Source organism: Brassica napus, chromosome C7, assembly GCF_020379485.1.
Source record: "Brassica napus cultivar Da-Ae chromosome C7, Da-Ae, whole genome shotgun sequence".
NCBI classification, from domain to species: Eukaryota; Viridiplantae; Streptophyta; class Magnoliopsida; order Brassicales; family Brassicaceae; genus Brassica; species Brassica napus.
Window position 1 is genome coordinate 51347820 of NC_063450.1, and position 21710 is coordinate 51369529.

General features: G+C 33.3%; 3 protein-coding genes across 3 annotated transcripts; all 3 read left to right on the plus strand.

The window, feature by feature from the left end:
- The first annotated feature begins 1830 nt into the window (after window positions 1–1830).
- LOC106364218 (protein DETOXIFICATION 51-like) lies at window positions 1831–3869 on the plus strand. Its single transcript, XM_013803840.3, has one exon. It carries the CDS (start codon window positions 2046–2048, stop codon window positions 3660–3662), a length of 1617 nt encoding a protein of 538 aa, XP_013659294.1. The 5' UTR covers window positions 1831–2045; the 3' UTR covers window positions 3663–3869.
- A 9640-nt stretch (window positions 3870–13509) lies between these two features.
- On the plus strand, window positions 13510–15563 carry LOC106364219 (protein IQ-DOMAIN 25). Its single transcript, XM_013803841.3, has 3 exons — window positions 13510–13984; window positions 14115–14303; window positions 14740–15563. The coding sequence occupies exons 1-3, from the start codon at window positions 13586–13588 to the stop codon at window positions 15316–15318; spliced, it is 1167 nt and encodes a 388-aa protein (XP_013659295.2). The 5' UTR covers window positions 13510–13585; the 3' UTR covers window positions 15319–15563.
- Window positions 15564–19356: 3793 nt separating this feature from the next.
- On the plus strand, window positions 19357–21417 carry LOC106366434 (vacuolar protein sorting-associated protein 32 homolog 2). The gene is made up of 8 exons (XM_013806035.3): window positions 19357–19500; window positions 19634–19792; window positions 20037–20136; window positions 20237–20322; window positions 20423–20514; window positions 20596–20710; window positions 20780–20957; window positions 21189–21417. The coding sequence occupies exons 2-7, from the start codon at window positions 19721–19723 to the stop codon at window positions 20954–20956; spliced, it is 642 nt and encodes a 213-aa protein (XP_013661489.1). The 5' UTR covers window positions 19357–19500; window positions 19634–19720; the 3' UTR covers window position 20957; window positions 21189–21417.
- Window positions 21418–21710: the final 293 nt, after the last annotated feature.

The window sequence follows — 21710 nt, forward strand, 5'->3', positions numbered from 1 at the left end:
ATTATAAGTCGTCTGTATATAATTAAATCTTGAAGTTTTTTTTTCAATTGCAAAACTAACCTATGACGACTTAACTGTAAGTCGTCTACTTTTAAAAAAATATTATTATTTTAATTTTCACTAGACGACTGAAATATAAGTCGTCCAGAAAAGTCAAACTTCTGAAATAATCCAGTCAAATGCAAAACTAACCTATGACGACTGAAATGTAAGTCGTCTAGCTTTTTTGGAGTTTTTTTTTTAGCCAAACAATAGTAGACGACTTATTTTTCAGTCGTCCGAAATAACAGATTTCAAAGTCAATTGCAAAAATAACCTCTGCGTTGACCAGACGACGTATAGTTTAGTCGTCTGGACAACTTAGATTGAAGTCGTCTGCGTCTTCTCCGCTAGTTTTTAAGTCTTCTACGTTAGTTTTTGAATAACTTGTATTTTTAAGAGTGATAAGTAACTTAAAGATATGTAAACTCATATTTACAAAATATGTTCTCTCACTTAGGTTTACTAAATTTGACTAAGTTTTTCAACGTAAACTTATAATAAAATATGATATGCTTTGACTAGTTACTATTGTTTGTTTCCATCTCTTAAGTATTATTGTTATAGACAATAATGATGACTATTGTTATGAGTTGGAAGAAGGGTTAAAATGCTTCTTAAAATGTTGTATCAATATAAAGCTACCAACATTCTTGTTTATTAAGATGAGAAAAAGGCCATTGGAGTTTATTATTGCATATGAGAGATCCAAAGATAAGAAAAAGGCTATTGACGTCTATTATTTCATTGATTTGTAAATGTGTAAACACATTGTTAGCACATTTAATACATCTTGGAAAACATTATTACTGATTTTACAAAAAATTCACAACTAAAAGAGTAGACATGCAATTCACAAAATAGACCACAAACAAAACTATTATAGATCATTCCTCTACAAAGACAAGCTTGGATTCCACTTGAGTAGACAAGACCAGACGACTTCCAGGAAGTTCAGACGAGTTCCAGGAAGTTCAGACGACTTTTAGGAATTTCAGACGACTTCCAGACGACTCTAAAAAGTCCAGACGACTTTATCATCAGTTCACACATGGAATAACGGTTCAATTAATTTCATCTCTTACGCAAAATTGATTAATTGCATACTATTCCCTTACTAGTAATTTTCTAAAATTATGTATTTGATAATGATACGTATGTTCTATATATCGCTAATACGTATCGTATACATCATCTTTAATTTATGGTGCAGCTGTAATTACTTTGGTTATTCATTAAATCTTTCTTTTTATTTTGCTTGTAATGGTCATAAATCGTTCATGTATCTACATTGTCAATTTAGTAATACCAATGTATAGTATATAAAAAAACTGACCCGCACAGAATTCCGAAAGTGTTTTAAAAATATATTTTTTAAAGGGCAAATCTCCAAAATAGTACATTTCTAAGTTTATATCACAAAAATAGCACTCAAAAACTAAAATGACCAAAATAGCACATTTCTAAGTTTATCCTTTGAAAATTTTAATTTTTTTATTTTTCAAAATTTGAAATTTTATCCCCAAAACCTCATTTCTCAACTCTAAACTTTAAACCCTAAACCCTAAACTCTAAACCTTAAACTCTAAACCCTAAACCCTAAACTCTAAACCCTAAACCCTAAACTCTAAACCCTAAACCCTAAATCCCAAACCCCACCCTTTAACTGTAAACCATAAGTTTGTGACTTTTGATAAAACATTAAGTGCTATTTTTGTGACTTTTGACCTTGAGTGCTAGTTTGGAAACAAAAACTTGATTTAGTGCTATTTTTGTCTTTTTCTCTTTTTAAAAAGGTAGTTTAGATTCTTTTCTATGAAAAAAATGAATATGAAAAAAAGTCTGGCAATTCCTTTATTAATAGAGAAGATGTAGAGGAGAGAAGAAGCATCAAAGTTTCATTTTCTTCACTTAAAACCTCAAAAAAAAACTCCAGAGGGCTCTTCACGAGAGAACTCTTTCTCTTTCCCATAATATCTTCCATCGTCATTATCACCATCACCGTCATGTGTAACACATCAACAACACCACCTACCACCGCCGGCACTAGCACGGCCGTGTCCGAGAACCAACAATCTCGAACAGGAGGAGTCTTACTCTCGACCAAAACCTTCGAACATCCCACAAAGCAAAGTCTCCGGCATTGCGAGAACATAAGATCTCCTGTCATGTCCGAAGCGGTAACGGAGGCGAAGTCACTCTTCACGCTCGCTTTCCCGATCGCCGTAGCGGCTCTAGTCCTCTACCTTCGCTCCGCCGTCTCCATGTTTTTCCTAGGTCGTCTAGGTGACCTCGAATTAGCCGCCGGTTCACTTGCCATTGCGTTTGCTAACATAACCGGTTACTCTGTTTTATCCGGTTTAGCACTCGGTATGGAACCACTCTGTTCTCAAGCCTTTGGTGCTCACCGCTACAAACTCCTCTCACTCACCCTCCATCGAACCGTGGTTTTTCTCTTGGTTTGCTGCGTACCGATCTCGGTTCTCTGGCTCAACGTCGGTAAAATCTCGGTTTACCTACACCAAGACCCCGACATCGGAGAGTTAGCTCAGACATATCTCATCTTCTCCCTCCCTGATCTCATCACCAACACTCTCCTTCACCCTATCAGAATCTACCTTCGTGCTCAAGGCATCATCCACCCCGTCACCCTAGCCTCTCTCTCCGGCGCCGTTTTTCACTTACCGGCTAATATTTTCCTCGTCTCTTACCTCCGACTAGGTTTAACAGGCGTCGCGGTCGCCTCCTCCGTCACCAACCTCTTCGTCGTCGCGTTCTTGATATGCTACGTCCGGGCAAGTGGTCTCCACGTGCCCACTTGGACCGACCCGACCGGGGAGTGCTTCCGAGGATGGGCTCCTCTGCTCCGCCTCGCGGGACCGAGCTGCGTCTCCGTGTGTTTGGAGTGGTGGTGGTACGAGATCATGATCGTTCTTTGCGGGTTGCTCGTGAACCCAAGATCGACGGTGGCGGCCATGGGCGTTTTGATACAGACGACGTCGTTTCTCTACGTCTTTCCGTCTTCTCTGAGCTTCGCCGTCTCCACTCGCGTCGGGAACGAGCTGGGAGCGAACCGTCCCAAGACGGCGAAGATTTCGGCGATGGTGTCTGTCGTCTTCGCGGCGGTGACAGGGATCACGGCGGCGGCGTTTGCTTACTCAGTCAGAAATGCTTGGGGGATGGTTTTCACTAAAGACGACGAGATTCTCCGGCTAACAGCGGCGGCGCTTCCGATATTGGGGTTGTGCGAGATCGGAAACTGTCCTCAGACGGTAGGTTGCGGCGTCGTGAGGGGGACGGCACGGCCGTCTACAGCGGCGAACGTGAACCTTGGCGCGTTCTATCTTGTGGGCATGCCGGTGGCTGTGGGTCTTGGGTTTTGGGCCAGAGTTGGGTTTAATGGGCTTTGGTTAGGACTTCTTGCTGCGCAGATTAGTTGCGCCGGTCTAATGATGTACGTGGTGGGGACCACTGATTGGGAAGCGGAGGCTAAGAAGGCGCAGTCGCTAACATGCGCAGACTCTGTGGAGAACGACCTTATAAAGACGGTGGTCAGTACCATGTGTGACGACGGTGAGAGCGATGAGAGACAGCCGTTGATTCGAATCACAGTACTTCATTAATAAAAATATTTATGATATAATTAATTTGATTATAACTATAATTATTTTCTCCTCTCTTTTAATAGAAAGAGAGAGTTTTGTCTTTCTTGAATATATTAACATTTCTTCCTTTTTTGTACTTTAACTTCTTCTTTTTTTTGTTTCTCTCCTTTATTTTTTATGCCCTTATGATTGGCCGTTTCTAGTGAATTTTGATTTTTGCGTTTAGTTTCTACATATGCCAATGTTTTAATGTGTGTTATCTAAATAAATGCAAAAATAATCACATGAAAATTTTAAAAACGTTAATTTGAGGCAAACGATGTTGGGGCCTTTGACAAAAAAAAAAGATATTGGGACCATATAGCTGGAGCGACAGAGAATTCAGAAAATATTTTTATTTTTAAATATTTGTAAATTAAGATAGTATAGAGGGAAATAACTAAAATAGTTGAAAATAAAATAAAAAGTCTTTTTTAGCAAAAAAAAAGTCTTAATAAATAGGAAAAAATACGTGTTATGGGTGATTTAAAAGGAAAGGGAGTAATATGGTAATTTGGAGAAGTGGCATAAAGGAAAGGGAGTAATATGGTAATTTGGAGAAGTGGCAACCCTATGGGAAACAAAGACTTGTGTCTCGAAGATTCAGACAGATCTGAATGAACGGTTTTGGATTCCCTATATACTAGAGTGCTGTTTTTGCTCAGAGATGAGAGATAGCAATTCCCAAGGACCATTCATCATCTCATCATCATATATTTTTTTCGTCCTATAGTTTATTATTATTCATAATTTAAAAATATTTATCCATATAATTCTGCATTTCGATGCTTATGGTTCCTTTTTCTTTTAATATTAAAATTGTATTATAACTGTTATATTTAACTTAAGCAAGACTTTTTCCCTACCTATAACACTACAAAATATTTTTTACTTAACTATTATTCACTGTGTCATGGATTAAATTTTGAGAAAGCACGGTGAATTAAACTGTACCTTGAAAAATAACTTGTATTAACAAAAAAATGAATTTGTTACTCGCTTTATTAACCAAGCATCAATTTTCAAGTAATTAAGAGTCACCTACTTTTATTCTTTAATCACTGAATTGTCAGAGATACAATTTTTTTTTCTTCCAATAAGGCAAAGTGAAACTTATTAATTATTATGGGAATAATATTTATTTGAGGAAAATAAAATGAATAAAGTATATATTATGAAACTGATGTGATATTTTATGTCATCTTTATATATATATTGCCCTATCTCTTTTTTTAAATGAACCATCATATGGTGCTAGGAAAGATTTAAGTATGATTTAAATTAAATACTCCATCCGCTCGATAATATAAAATGTTTTAGATAAGTTTTGATGTTTCAAAATATAAGATGTTTTGATATTTTTAAAGTATTTTAGTTTTATTGAAAATTGGTTAACCAGTAACGGTTTACTACATTATTTGTGATTGATTAATTTATATTTAATTTATATTATTTAATAATAATATTGTCTTCTAGAAAGTACGGTAAGTTTGTTTAATTTTTGTGCATTCAAGCAAACATCTTGTATTATGGAATAGATGGAGTAGTTTAGTGCTACAGTTGATTATTTGGGTCTATAGTTGATTATTTGGGTCTGTGCTATATAATTAATTAATTACACCACGTTTATAAGTCAGATAAAAATAGAATGCACAGCTGCGATCCATAATGCCTAGTGTACATCATTGTGTTCATAGATACAGATCTTTCTGAAATATCATAGTTTATATAACTTTATATTGGTGATGCACAAATGAAATTATAATATTTCATAAAATTTCTGTATAATAAATAATTCGATATTCATTGATATTAGATAAAAACTGATGGTACTTCCTCCTTGCAGAGTAGCTACGTACTACTAAAATTTTATGTGACAAATTGGGTAGCAATTATTGAAGTACTGAATTTATCATCTGAAACAATATTTTTAAAAATATTGGGAAAATAGGATAAATTTTGAAAACAGTGAAAACATCTTTTAAGTCATTTTCCTTTAAATTTCAACAAGGTACAGATAAATTTACAAGAGTTTAAACCAACCAACTGAGAATCAATCTTTATTCCTAAAATTTATAACGAAAATATCTCATCCTAATTTATCACATTTTGCAAAATGAGGTATTCCCTCTGTATTTGATAAAGATGTTTTAGAATTTGCACATATTAATTAAAATTAAGATATTAGTTTATGTTCTGAAAACTAAAACATCATTTTTTGTTAGGAAATGAGTATCGATTATTCTTAAAATTAACACATTTGACTATCAATCCAGTAGGATAAAACAGTAACTTTGTGACATGAGCATCTTAGAGCACCTCCAACAGAGGGTTGTTAAAGAGTTCTAACACAAATTTTCAAAACTAAAAATAATTCAAAAATACAAAAAAGTAAGAAGGATGCCAGAAATAGTTCTAAACTCTTATGTTTTAAGAACCTTAAAAAAACCACAAACCATGTGTCACTTTTATACTAGTTCAAATTAAAAAAGATAAATAAAAATTAATTACTTAAATTGATTGCAATAAAAATATTAACGATTTGTTTTTTTAGATACTTAATAAGGTTCTAATGGTTGTGGATGCTCTTAGAAACTTGGGATATGAATTAAGACTAACATTAACAAGCGTTGAATTTTTATTCAAACCTTAATATAGCTAGCTAGGTGTTATAAATAGAAAGTATAGACCTATTTCCCTAGGTCTTCCTGAATCTATTTTGAATCACCTGGAATGAATAAGATACTATTTTGGTGAAAAAAGAATCTGATACATGAGAAAGGGTAATAAATGGTGAAAAATATAGATCAAGTAAGAAGGAAAAGGTCAGAGCCAAAAAAAGAAGAAATTAATTTCACTGCCCCAAAATAGCTAACATATGTGTGTGGGGGAGAGGCGAGAGGACAAAAGTGGTTGAAAGAGGAGTGAGAGAAAGTGAAGAAGAAGCAGAATAGTGGCAGATGTCCCCACGAATTAAGACAGATCACAAGTTATATAATTGGAGTGTACTGCTCGCATTCCACACGAGGGAGCCTCCATTTATTTACTTATATAGTTACATCTATCGCTCTTCTTCTATCTTCCTCGCACTGCTTTTTTTTTTGCTTAAAACCTCACACTATTATTTAAACCTTGATGTTGAATGGACTATCCGAAGTAGCTCGTTTTATAGGTTTTATTGTCATGCTATATCAATCTAAAGTTGATTTTGATGACGAATTTTGAAATTTGACGGATGTCCTCGATTGAGAATGTACCAATGACTTGCTTTCCTATCAACTGAATTTAATTGATTATTACCAAATTTATGTCAAATTACAATTATCTATTCGGAACCTTTTAAATTTTGATATTACATACATATCCCCTATATATTATTTGCGAAACATTACAACTTCTTTTTGTAGCCACATGTTATCACTAGGATGATTCTTAGAATTACTAGAGAAATAGGTTGGTCCATCTAATTATATAATAAACTTTTTATTAAACTAACCATAAATTCATTATTAATGTCATTTATTATTTCCTTAAATAAAGATTACGGAATTGCCTAATGTGGATAAAGTATATATGACAATTAATGATTTTGAATAATAAAGATCTGATAAAAAAAATGTATCTTCTATCAAATTTGTTTAATTTAAAACTATTAAAATAACTTTTAAAAAACACAATAACCATATTATAAAAATTTAGATTTTTCTGTATATTTTATATTTTGAATTTTAAAAAATGACTATAAATTACTAAAACTGTTAAAAGTCTCACATTCAAATTTTGCGATCCATGGTTTAAAATTTTTGTTATGACAAAATACAAATAATTACAAAATCATATAAGTAAAAGTCTAATTTAATTAATCATTAAGATTTAAAATATATATGTATATATATCATTCTAAATTAAACTATAAACCATATTGAATAAATAAATATTTTAGTTTCAAAATTTACTTTGAATAATTTTTTTTGATAAAAGTTTTGAACTAACATTGATAAATTTTTTTAAAATTATCAATTACTAAAATTATTAATCCCACAATGAAAATTTTGTTATCAGTAATTTAATGTTTTTGCTATTAAAGATACAAATGATCAAAAAAATATATGAGTAGAAAGCATCATTTAAAAAAAAATATATAGACATTAATATTAAAAATATACTATATATGTTAATATTATTTAAATTTAATTACATATCCTATCAAATTTTTTAAAAAAATTGTTTGGATTAATAAAATTGATTTATACGTTCGCACCAATTTAATTATATATGTAATAGTTACTGACTTTTAATTATTCAATATATATTTATTATTTCATAATATGTAAGAACATATAATACATAAAATAATTTTTATATATAATTTTTATCCCGCGCAAGGTGCAGGTCTTAATCTAGTGTTGTAATATTTTTCAGCACGATAACCAGTCAACTACTTTGAATAGTTACGGAATAAATTCGGATAATAGCAACATATGATTTGTATAGACATGTGTGCTAAATATCAACCATCTATAATAGTATGACGTGATATATTGTAGATAAGAAAAAAAAAAGCAAAATATTTGTTTCTTTGTTTGTAAGTCAAATTACAAGCTCTCAAGTTATTGTAAACGTTTAGTTATTATAGTAGATTATGAAAATATTATGTAGGGTATGTATTTATTAATGTTAAGCGATTCTATATCAGTTTAAATAATTTTCCGTATATATGATATCTAGTTTTAGGCTTTTAGCAATACAAGAAATGAAGAAAAACGTTTTTTCTACGTACATGATGCTTAACTATAACTTGATAGCATCAAAAAGAAAAGCTATAGAAACGACATCATTAGCTTAACTATCGAAGGACTATAGATTAGTATATATTTTCTATAAAATGGTAGATCTATACTTCCGCGGGCGAAAAATAATAAAAATGCTTGTGAATGTTATCTTTGAAAAATTCGAATATATCTGGGCGAAACCTTAGTTTATCATACCACTGATTTGTGTTTGCTTGTTTTTAATCATGTTTAGTAATTGACATTTTGAATGCTTATAATGCTGTGGTAGACTGGTAGTAGTCCACATTCTAAAAGAATCATGCAAAAACCTCAATGCACTAATTAATGATAATGTAAATTAATACTATGAAAACTTTAGAATAATTGATTGGAGACAAGTCCATCTTAGAAGCTTGGTGGATGCTGTTTTGGACCTATACTGTGTGTATAGAAATATTGCAACTAGGATATGTATATTAATGCATCTATAAGTCAAAGTTATTTTATAGCTTATCCTTCTTAGTGGATCAGCTCAACCTCTCAATAGATTTAATTTGTATATAAATATTTAGTTCGAACTATATATATATGATGTACGTATATATGAGTGTATCTAAATATGCATGACCATAAGCACAAACTATTTTTTCATGTCACATGGGTTCCATTTATGGTAACAATCCATCCCAATTTATATCCAATAGTGGACAAACATGTGATAACAAGACCCAAACATAAAACATAATATCAAAATAATGGTTTATAAAAAATATAAAGAACATTAACCAAACCACCATGCCATGAGAGACCAAAACACATGCACATACATGGGAGCCTACACAAGATGTTTTGGTCAATGCCCTAATTTATTTGTCTACCTTATAACCAACACTTTCACAATCTCATACCCATCATTGTCTTATAACCCCCAAAATAAATGATCAAGAGGTGACATAAACCCATTTTAAGAACTACTCCACAAATTTTAAAGAGACCTAAGTTACTAGCTAGTGGTGATCGTACTTTATGCATACATGATCCTACTAGACAAAATCTTGAGAGTAGTTCCATCAAGATTCAAGCATTTTCATACATTTTGGTTTTATAAAAGGGGAAATGTAAAAATCTATGCAACACAAGTGTGATAATCTACTAATCTATGTAACACTAGCAAGTGTGATAGAGATTAACTTGTATTAAATTTCATGCATGTGTAACTACGTGTTCCATTATATGAAATTAAAAGTCTATTATCTAAGAAATGATATATAAAACTTAAAACAAACTAGTTAAACTCTTATCATATCACAAGTTCGAATTCAGTACTCTACATTAGTTAGCGGGATAATCCATTTAGAACTTGCATCTACCACTGGGGCCGGCCCTGGCCACGCTAACTGAAACATTTGTCAAAGGCTACCAAAATTTTTGAAAAAAAATTACATACAAATAGGTTTTCAAAAAAAAATTTAGATCCCCAAATTTAAAAAAAAAAAATTTTTGCATAGACACAGTCATAGGCCCCCAAATAAGGCCGGTTCTGTCTACCGCACAAAAAAAATTTTTTTTGATAACTTACTGAAAAGATATATTAAAATAATTTTTTGATAACTTACTGAAAAGATATATTTTATATAGATAATACTTATATATAGCTAGTTGCATGTATATATGATAAAAATATCAATCCATTTCAAGTGGAGGTCATAACTAAGATTTATGAACACATGACTTGCCTGTGGGACACTCTTTACTCCACATGTTACCCTTTTCTTGCTCTTTTAGGGCTCTTTTTCTCAGACTTCTTGTTCTTTCTTTCCTCGATTCACATGTCTTGATTTTGAAATATGTAGACCCACTAATTTGTCTCTCATTATATTACCAAACGTGATTTGACCTTAAAGGGGGAAAATGGCCGATTATTATGATACATATATAGGAATGTGTATATGCTAATGTTGTTCGTTTTAATGTATTTGTACTGTCTTGTTTAGATTTTGATAGTATCTCTAGCTTTAATTTTGTTTCTCTCTTCCACATATCACGTATATGGTTCTATTTGAAGGGACTTATACGCCAAGTCGCCAAGTCGCCAACTCGTTAGTTTTACACAACATCCAGGCCGAGATAAAACCAAAACCTTTCATTATTTCGAAGGGAAACCGGTCGCTCTTATATAACTTTTTATTATCAGAAACGTTTCGTTTCTTGTTTTCGTTAGACTTGAACCAGAAACCAAACCAATTCGTAATGATTTGTTGCTAATGATAGCAAAACGGACGTGGAACCTCTGGTGACAACATCTAAACGAGCATACCGAATACTCCATTTTCTAGTTGGAGTGAGTGTGCCTTTACTGATGTCTACAGGTTTAGACTCTGAAGTCTAAACCGATTCCAAATAAGCGTCTTGTTCTTTGATTCTGAAATGAGTTCATCATAGCCTAATATTGAGACAAATTAATATATGTAAAGTAATGGGCCCTGAGTTTATTGGACAAGAAATCAGCCCATTTCAAGGACTCGTCTAGCCCAAACAATTTTAACTTGACTCGTCCTGTATGGTGAAAATGGACAATGTTCGGTGTCAAAATGTGAACTTAAATGAACGCATAGTAATCAAATAATAAACCCCATAAAATGCTAAATCATGGAGGAACTAACCACTTCCAAGACAATTTGGGGGGGGGGGGGGGGGAATCTCTGGGTCCAGCCCATATCTTACATTTTGTTATCTTTTGTGACCCAAGAACTAGCAAAAAGGAGGATCCGTGAGCATATACAAAAGTTCACGTGCAAAATCAAAGTACCAAATAATTGAGTATATACATCTTTAAAGAGAGGTGCGTTGCGTTATATATACAAGAAAAAATGACGAACAAGTGTACGACGAATTAGAAAGCAGGACCGCAGGGAAGAGAGATTGTCAAATTCAAACATGTCGAAGACTTTTTTAGTCCCGTAAATAGATAAGAGATACGTGACCTCAGATCTAGATTCTCTTCTTGGTGTGCTTTCTTATCTTCTCTAAGTAAACATTTGAATTGTTGTTGAAATATATTTAGCTACTTTGACATGAGTGCAAATTTTCATCTACACGATTCAAATTATATGAGTGCCCAGTGGCAATTTATTGAAACTCGGTGTATACCCATATACCCACATATGAGTTTGATTTTGCTTGAGAATTAAATTATCATTACTTAGCTAGTCTGAGCTTAATCTTAGGTCCAAGTAGTTTACATAGTAAATCGTATCGGTTCATCTTCTGACATTAGTTGGAAAGTATTACAAACTCGGGTCAGACAGTGTAGTAGTCAGTCCACTTTGTAGTATTAAGTGTGTTTCTCCCGAAGCCAACCAGATCAGCCGATAGAGTTTATAAAAAAAATAATAGATCATAGACAATTCCATGATCGTAGATTTTATATTTTATATTTTATATTTGTAGAGTATGCTAAATCTTTCTGTTATAGAGAAATAAATTCATTCAGATTCGTATTTGGGCAGCGAGCAGCAATGAAATAAAAAAACACATGAAATGAACACATGTCTCCAATTTCATTGATTTACTAGACGTTGCTTATAAAATCAGTGAGTTGTTAATCTTAATGAAATTATATACCATACAATTATGTTAATATGTGAAAGTCAGCACAAGAATTAATAAACTACTCCTTTCGTTTTTACTATATGACGTTTCTAAATTAGTTTTTATTCCAAATTACATGCATTTTTAGTTTTTAATATAAATTTTATTTTATGTTAAATGATCATTTATATTTTACAGTTGATTTTATTATTGAATAAATGGTATATAGGTAAATAATTAATGTTATTTTAATTTTAAAATATAAAAGTAAATATTCTAAAAAATGATTGTCCATAATCTTAAAACGACATCTAATAAAAATGGTAGGAATAATGTATATAAGATTAATCAAACCATTTATTGTTAATTAATTTTAATATAAAAGTTCATAATAAATATGAATCTAACAATATCAACCACTGCATAGCTGTTACTTCTATACTTATCCACGTCAAAGTGAAAGAAGTTAATGAATAAAAGTCTTATATTATAGTTAAAAATTAGTAAACAAAAAAGATATATATGTTTAGAAATCTATCTATTTAAGTTGATGTCCATGCATATATTGTAACAAAGTATATCGGAATGAAAAAAGTGGTAAGATAATTATTCCTTTTGTTCGTTAAGTAAATAAAAATATTATATGGGTTGGTGTCAAGTCTCAAGTCTCTCAAAAAGTTTCGTTTTCAACTTTACAGAGTTTTGGGCAGAGAAAATGACCAATCCTGTGAACTGAATTGACATTTTAGTGGCTCCATTAAGTTGGAATCTCTTCCTGCGCCATCTGTTTTATCTAAAACGGAGTTTCTTTCTTTGTTTTCTTTCTTTCTTTTACTTCGATGATTTCTCTCCCAAAAAAAGGGGAACGTAATTTCAGATGAAATTATATGCAAATGATTTTGACAGTTGGACTATATGTGCTCTAAACAAATAAATAGATAACCGTAGCATGTAGATGGAATATGACATAATTTAGAGTTTTGGACTATGCTAACTATTTTTTGGTAGCAGACAAATTCTAGTTGATCTATAGCGATAGTTTTCAACTTTTCTTAAATCACTATGTATTTATCTTACAATAAGATTATTTTACTTGGGTATATATCGCTAAACATTTTGAGTTATATTATTGTGAATTTATTTTATCATTATTTGCTTATAATTTTATAAGGCGGCCAAGAGCGTTACGCTATCCTTTACACTGTTTTTACAGCCACTTTTCTCTTTTATCAGAACTTTATACAAAGTTAATAAGTTGGGTTTTCAAGGCATATACATATAGCATAATATGTAGAAAACAATGGACAACACATAAGTTATGCAGCATCGAATACTTTTACAGTATATAAAACACTAATGGACTGGACCCTATCGCTTGTCCCAATCGTACGCATACTTCGTCGTATCTTTAATTTTAATACATTTACAAAAATTTAATTGTTTTTTTTTAAATTGTATTTACCAAGTGAAACCAAAGTAGCACCATTGTGAAAAAGAATCTCACAGAATTGACCACAGTGTGTGAAGAGAGACAAAAAAATGGGTCGAGCCACAAGATGGTTCATGGGTTTATTTGGAATCAAACCTTCCTCATGTTCCGGCTCCGGCACCATTTCTAACCGCATTGACCGCTCTTCGCTCGCTGGAGTGTCTCTATGTGACAGCTACGAGACCATACCTCCTAACATTTCCGAGAGAGAAGCTGCGTGGCTAAGGTCGTTCTACAAGGCAGGGGAGGAGGAGATAGAGCGTAGAGCGCATGCAGTTGCGGTTGCTGCTGCCACAGCTGCTGCCGCTGACGCAGCGGTTGCAGCGGCTAAAGCTGCGGCTGCGGTTGTTAGGCTCAGGGGTCAAGGGAAGAGTGGTCCGCTAGGTGTTGGAAACAGCCGTGAGAATCGTGCCGCTATGCAGATCCAATGTACCTTTAGAGGCTACTTGGTACTAACAGTTTTTTTAGTTTTAAATTACTAACTGTTTCTTCTTCTTTTTTGGTCAAAAATTACTAAACGTTTCTTAATATAATATATTGTTATAAAATTGAGACGTTACATGATGTTTAATGTTGAAGGCGAGAAAAGCGTTGAGAGCTTTGAAAGGAGTGGTGAAGATACAAGCTTTAGTGAGAGGTTTTTTGGTAAGGAAGCAAGCGGCGGCCACTCTCCGGAGTATGGAGGCTCTTGTTAGAGCTCAGGCCACTGTTAAGTTTCAGAGAGCTCTTCGCCGTATGGGAAACACTGCTCCGGCTAGAAAGTCCACGGTACATACTTTTCCCGGTTTGACCGTGCCATATTTTATGCCTATTAAAGTCGGCTTTGAAGTCGGTTAAGTATCTGGTTTAGAGTTGAATAATTTGATACATCAAGGTAAATGTAGATTTTAATCAAAATTAAAATAGTATCTGGTTTAGAGTCTAAACCATTTTTTTAAAGAACAAAGTCTCTTTAACTGATTAAGAGGCAAATACTTTTTGCATGAACCATGTAAATTTCTTAACTACATGCTTACATAACTTTTTAGCTGTCGCAGAAATAATTCAGTAACCTTTATGTAAGCTTTATCTAAATTTTAAAAGTGTAATAGATTAAGTGTAATAGATTAACACTTTATGCAATGATGAAAACTTTTGAACCAATTTGTAAAAGGATGAAAAAACTTTTTAACTAGTTTGTAAAAAATCTTGGAACATTTTACAGGAAAGATTCTCTGGATCTTTGGACAACCGAAACAACGGCGAAGAGACAGCTAAGATAGTAGAGGTAGACACAGGGATCCGACCCGGACACTATAGAATCCGAGTACCCGTTTTATCAGGTTCAGATTTTTTAGACAACCCGTTTAGACGCACGCTCTCTTCACCGCTCTCTGGCCGTGTCCCACCGCGTTTATTAATGCCTAAACCGGAATGGGAGGACTGCAGCAGTAAATTCCCGACGGCGCAAAGCACACCTCGTTACGCCGGAGGGTCTCCGGCAAGAAACATGTGCTGCTATGGCGGAGGAGTAGAAGCTGAAGCTGAGGCGGAGGTGGATGCTCACCAGTTGTGCTTCTTGTCGGGAGAGTTTCATTCGAACTTTACGGCAGATACAACTTCTTTTAGGGGGGGAATGAGGTCGCATAGCGCGCCGAGACAGAGGCCGGGGATTAATGCGGCCGGAAGCGGATGGAGGAGGAGTGTTGGTGGAAATGGCGGTGTTCGGGGGCAGAGACCGTCATGTTCTGGTGTCCGAGAGGCCGTGGTCGGGAATATCGAAAGACGTAAGGCTCATTGGTGATTCTTGTTCCAATGATTCCTGTCTTTTTAGTCTTCGTTCATTTATTTAATATCGTTTTTTTCAGTAGACTATAGAATATTGTCATTTTGTAATATCGACCAAATGAAACCATCGTCGTTTCTTGTTTTGGGGTTATAACTTTTTCTTGCGAGGTTGATTATTTATATTTGCGAATGTAGCATGTATGCAGATCTTAAACTCTTAATTTTCTGTGCCTATCAAAACAAATTTTAATTAGTTTGGTTTATATACTCTTTTTTTTCAACAATTTTATATACTCTTACTTTAGTTAAAGCCGGTTTAGACACTTGATAGATCCTGAGGCCAAATTTTAAAATAGACATTCCACCGTATTAAAACATGCTATTTTTTTTTTTTTTTTTTTTTTGTCACGGTCGGTCTCCGGAATCCCAGAGGACTCGAACCCAGGTGCCTTGGGATCCAGTTCACTCTAGTGTTACCACTAGGCTATTCTGTCCCGGCAAACATGCTACTTATAAAACTGTTACTACAACTAAAATAATAAACCATAATATCTAGGAAAAACATCTCACATAAAATAAAGATTTTGCATCTTATGTTTTATAAATGTAGTCATCAAGACCATAAAAATTAGATTTTTTGTTATGCTTTTCTTTTTCTTCCTAGCTTTCTCGCAGTACCAATGATTTCATATTTGCACATGTTTTTTGAATCTGAAAAGCAAAAAAAACAGTAGTCTTCTAAAACATAAAAAAAGAAAATCATAAGAAACGGTTCTTTCGAGCTTTACTCGATGCAAAATCATGAATAATAGTTTCAAAATCAATGTCTTCTAACATGTTTTTTTCAACGCATAAAATAGCTAAACCATTCAATCTTTCTTGAGACACATGTATGGTCAAAAGAATGCGATAAGCAATTGAAACATTTTGATAACAACCCACACTTTCAACAAACTCAAGAACTTCACTAGGTTCCATTGGCACATGAGGTAACATAGTTTGCAAGATTCTCAATTCAGAATAAAAATCATTTAAATCAACATTTGAAGAATTACCAAGAGAAAAAGTTTTGTGAAAGTTAGTACAATGTTCTGGTAGTTCACTTTCACCTAATACCTTTAATATTTTTCAAATCAAATAGGAATCCAAAAACATTTCTAAAATTCACCATTTAATCAAATTTGTTATTGACTGAATTTACTGTCATGTCCACCGCAACTAGAAAATAATTAACTCTAAAATAATCTTCACCAGTTAGTACTTCTTCACCTAACCGAGTTTCATCAAATTGTTTTTTCCTAAAGATATGACGCTTATTTGGTAAAACATGATCAACATCCATATCATGAGGAATATTTTGAGCTATACTCAAACTAGAGGCAAACCCTTCGTATCTAAACTTCTCTAAGAAAACTACACCTTCTAATTGTTTCAAAGAATTATCAATGCAGACAAATTTAGCTTGTAAGTTTTTATTCACCGAATTAATAGCAAACAAAATTTCATACCAAATGACCATGCCAAGTAAGAATTCAAAATTATCAAATGCCAAGATTAAGCTTTCAACATCACTTTTTGTCATAGCATTATCACATGATTCATATAATTCCAATAAAGCTGACCTTACTTGTGGAGTTTGAAATCTGATTGCTTTGACACTCTTGATTCGACTTTTCCAACGAGTATTGTATCAGGATTTCACAGTAAAAAAAGAACATGATCAAGTAAAATCTTCCATCTCTTTGTAGAACCAGAAAACAAGGCATATATGCGCTGCAAATTTCCAAAGAATGAAATAGTCTTTACACATGAATGAGCCAAATTGTTAACCACAAGATTAAGACTATGACAAGCACATGCATATACAATGCTTTTGGATTTATATCAAGAAATTGTTTTTGAACACCTTGATGTTTTTTTTTTCATATTAGAACCATTATCATAACCTTGACCTCTCACATTACCAACATCAAAAGTAAGAGACTTTAGAGAATCTAACAATTTTTCAAAAAGTCATAATCCGGATGTGTCATCTACCTTAACAAATTCTAAGAAATACTCCTCTACTCTTACTTTTTTGTTTGACAGATTCACACATCGTACTATTAAAGTTATTTGCTCTTGATGGCTCACATCCGGTGTACAATCAAGACTGACAGAAAAATATTTTGCCCTTTAATGACTTCTACGATGGAAAGTTGAACATTATGAGCTAAAAGAGAGATACATTCATTCTAAATATTATAACCAAGATAATGATGATGAATTTCTTGACTTTAATATGATCTTGAATTACCAAGTCAAATTCTACAATCATCTCAATAGAGCTTAAGAAATTACCATTGTTATCTTGACAATTATTTTCATTTATTCCTCTAAATACCAAATTCCGCTTGGCAAATTTTTTTCACAATTATATAATGTGCGTGTATAATGTGTGTGTATATGATACATACCTTTCCAAAGTAATCATTTGGTAATGCAGTTCAATAATAATAAATAACTAGAATGAGCAAAATAACAAAATCTAAGGTAGGTTTTACAATGTTCTTTTGTCGAATTTGCATAAACGTGGCCAGAGATACTTCTGTATAGACTCAAGCACATGATAGCCACCACCGATGGCTTCTCCACCGACGGCAACACCACCACCGCCAGCTCCATCGCAAGCTTGAGCCACCACGCCACCACCGATGGCTTCTCCACAACAGCAACACCACAACTGCCAGCTCCATTGCCAGCTTGAGCCTTCACACCACCACCGATGGCTTCTCCACCAAGCTCAAGCACGAAAACACCATCGCCAGCTTGAGCCACCACGCCACCACTGATGGCTTCTCCACCAAGCTCAACATCGCCAGCTTGAGCCACCACGCCACCACCGATCAGAGAGGCTTCTCCACTAAGAACCTTTGATTCTAAGAATACCCGAAAACTAGGTTTATAAATATTTTTTTCAGTGTTTCATCAAAAGCTTTTTATGATTTGAGAATAATTTTCTCGGTAGTTTATAGAAACCTCTTTAAGAAAACTTCTTTTATTAATCAATCAATACTTTATACAACTCTAGGTATAAAAAGCCTATTTATATGAAAACCAAATAAGTAATCAACTATTAAAAATCTTTAAGATAATTCTAAATAATTAAGATAGAGACATAATCTTGATCGTAGTATTTGAATCCAACACATTTTCCAAGAAAAATTCTTCTTCGAATCTTAAATAGCATTCTTAGCATAAGAATATAGTAAATCTGCACAAATTTCACAAATTCCACATCTCTATAATATTATTTAATTAAAAAATCAGTAAATTACGTGTCACGCATCCGTCAATTGTAAGAGTGGTTAATTACAAACATAACCCTAATAATTTAAAAGTAATACATGTACATATATAATATTGTTAAGAGTTTTGTTTAGTTTCCTTTTTTCATAATAATATTTTCAATTTTTATTTCGTTTTCTATTTATCACAAACCATATAAACAAAAAGAAAACTGGAAAAATCTATAAATTTTTAAAATAGAACAATTAACATATATGCCATATTTTAATCATTAAAATACAATTATTAAATTTTAAATAGAACAATTTCTTAATTACAAACATAACCTTAATAAATTTAAAATAATGCACATATATGCCATTATAAGAGTTTTTGTTTAATTTTATTTTTCATAGTAATATTCTAATTTTAATTTCTATTTTATATTTATGACAAACCATATACAGAAGAATAAAATGTCGATAAAAAAATAAATTTTTATTGACTATTCTTTAATTGCCTCAATAATATATCATTTTCTAAAATAACCTTATCTTTTGTTTTTACTAAATATAAATTACAAAAGGACTTAATAACTTATATCTAAAATAAAAATATTAGTTAATTTCTTATTATTTAGTTTTTGTAAAATTTTAATTACATAATTCAAAAAATTATTGGTTATGTCTAATTGTACATAAGTTATTTGTCCTATTTGTTTTCCAAAACTAAATATATTATATTATACATAATTTATGAATATCTATATATATATATTATATAAATGTAAGACAACTAATTAAAACCGGACACGTGTAATCACGAATTAGCATCAACGCGTGTGAAATAGAAAGGAAAGTTCGTTCCTTCGATCTTAATCTTTTGTGAACACACAAACGCAGAAGAGCAGAACATCCTAAGATCTTCCCAGGTATTTGAATCTCTTCCATATTCCATCTTCTCTAATCAAATCCTCGTGGTCTAGTCAATACCTTGGCGATACATCTATCGATCCGTTCACAGTTTCGGTTTAATTTTATTTTTATAATTTGCCAAATTTATAGCGATCTTCAATCGATTGGGTGGAGGTAGAAGAGATCGAAGTGTGGTTTCTCCGTAGCCGGTGAATTAAGCAAGATCCTCAAGTAATCATGATGAATCGGCTGTTCGGGAAACCAAAGCCGGAGACGAATGCTCTCCAGACATTAGACAAACTTAACGAGGTATCAATCATCATCTATGTTCGGTCTGAATTAGACCATCTGTCGGTTTAAATGAGCTCTCTACTGTTTGTCTCGTTATCACTCTAAATCCGTTTCTTCGTTTGTGTATGTGTTAGAGACTTATAGTTGATACTCGAAACCATCTCTGTTGGAATACGATTGATCTAAGTTTTGTTTATTTTCCTTTGATTTATTTACTTTCCCATGGTTGTTGCTTGCTTATTGTAACGTTTGTTGATGGCAGACACTTGAGATGCTAGAGAAGAAGGAGAAGGTACTCTTGAAGAAAGCTGGACAAGAGGTTGAGAAGGCTAAAGAATACACTCGTTCAAAGAACAAACGCGGTACCAATCTAAATTGTTTTTTTTTTTGTGATTGTTATGACTCTCATGTGTCTTATAATATACAATCTAAACCTTGGTGTGCTTCATTGATCTTGTGCAGCGGCTATACAGTGTTTGAAAAGGAAGAGGTTATATGAGCAACAAGTCGAACAGCTTGGCAATTTCCAGCTCCGTATACATGATCAAGTTAGTTTTTATTTTCTTGTTATGACTGGTCCTTCTAAGTTTGTTTATTTCATCAGTAGTAGTAAATGGATTTATCGTATATCTCTTTTTTTTCATACAGATGATTATGTTAGAAGGCGCAAAGGCAACCACTGAAACTGTTGATGCGTTGAGGAGTGGAGCTTCTGCAATGAAAGCCATGCAGAAAGCTACGTAAGTGTTTTTTTTTTGTTTGTTAACAAAAGCTTGTAACGTTTATAGTGCCTAAACTCGAAAACACACTCTTTTTAACAGCAATATCGATGATGTGGACAAGACCATGGATGAGATCAATGAGCAGACAGAGAACATGAAACAGATCCAAGAAGCGTTGTCGACTCCAATCGGGGCGGCTGCTGACTTCGATGAGGTAAAGTTCTTGTACCCCAAAACATGATCATATATATTATAAAGCTAATGATCTTTGTCTATTTGATAGGATGAGCTCGAAGCAGAGCTGGAAGAACTAGAAGGTGCAGAGCTTGAAGAGCAGCTTCTTCAGCCAACCACGGTATTGCCTTCAGTTCCTGCAGGGCGTCAACAAGCACGTCCTATACCTAAGAGGACCGCAGAGGAAGAAGAACTTGCTGCATTACAGGCTGAGATGGCCCTCTAAGGTCAACTCTCTTCTATTATCCACTACGCAAACAAATCAATCTTTTTGTTTTCTAACAATGTTTGTGTTGAATGAAAAGTTCACATTTTTCAAAGTATAAAACATAGTGTTTTTTTCAAGTTCTCTAAGTTTACAATTGGCAAATGAGTTATGCTTAAGATGGATAAGAAGGATCTCAAGGTTGTCGATTTATAACTGATTACTTTTGCTAACAACCTTTTGTTAACCGCAGGTTATTCACGATTCGGGGCAGGCCTGTACGCATTGATAAACAAGAACAGGCGATGTATATAAGGATCTCAATGTCAAAATTTAAAACCCTGAGCGGAACTTATAATAATAATTGTCGTCGTGCATGTTATTTTATAAACATTCTACTGTTTCCTTCACATATATTTATCATCTTTTGTATTTCTTTTGAAACTCTTTTTCCTTTTGGGTAATCAAATCGGTTACTAGTACGTGCCGCTCGTCCTATCTTCACTTTCTGGCGTTATAAAGACTGTAGCCGTGCATGTATGGTAGGTCAACTATGCGTTGCATTGACTTACTATCATGCATGTTAGTATCAGGCGAAAAGAAAAATCAAACTTCAAGAGAGTAATTATGTTTTGGCATTAGCTGAGTAAAGCCGTGTTCGTTTCTTAACCCCTAGATGCAGCAGTAGGACCAGAAAATTAAACATGTTATCACGGCAACACAAAACACCGATGCACCGCTGGCTGAAATTATTAGCGGCACTGGCGTCTCATTT

Excerpts from the sequence above, each read along its gene's own strand:
- LOC106364218 (XM_013803840.3), top strand. The coding sequence starts at position 2,046 with ATGTGTAACACATCAACAACACCACCTACCACCGCCGGCACTAGCACG.
- LOC106364219 (XM_013803841.3), top strand. The coding sequence starts at position 13,586 with ATGGGTCGAGCCACAAGATGGTTCATGGGTTTATTTGGAATCAAACCT. Across the intron at positions 13,985-14,114 it reads GTACCTTTAGAGGCTACTTG|GCGAGAAAAGCGTTGAGAGC; the intron begins GTACTAACAGTT and ends TTAATGTTGAAG. Across the intron at positions 14,304-14,739 it reads CTCCGGCTAGAAAGTCCACG|GAAAGATTCTCTGGATCTTT; the intron begins GTACATACTTTT and ends AACATTTTACAG.
- LOC106366434 (XM_013806035.3), top strand. The coding sequence starts at position 19,721 with ATGATGAATCGGCTGTTCGGGAAACCAAAGCCGGAGACGAATGCTCTC. Across the intron at positions 19,793-20,036 it reads CATTAGACAAACTTAACGAG|ACACTTGAGATGCTAGAGAA; the intron begins GTATCAATCATC and ends TGTTGATGGCAG. Across the intron at positions 20,323-20,422 it reads AGCTCCGTATACATGATCAA|ATGATTATGTTAGAAGGCGC; the intron begins GTTAGTTTTTAT and ends TTTTTCATACAG.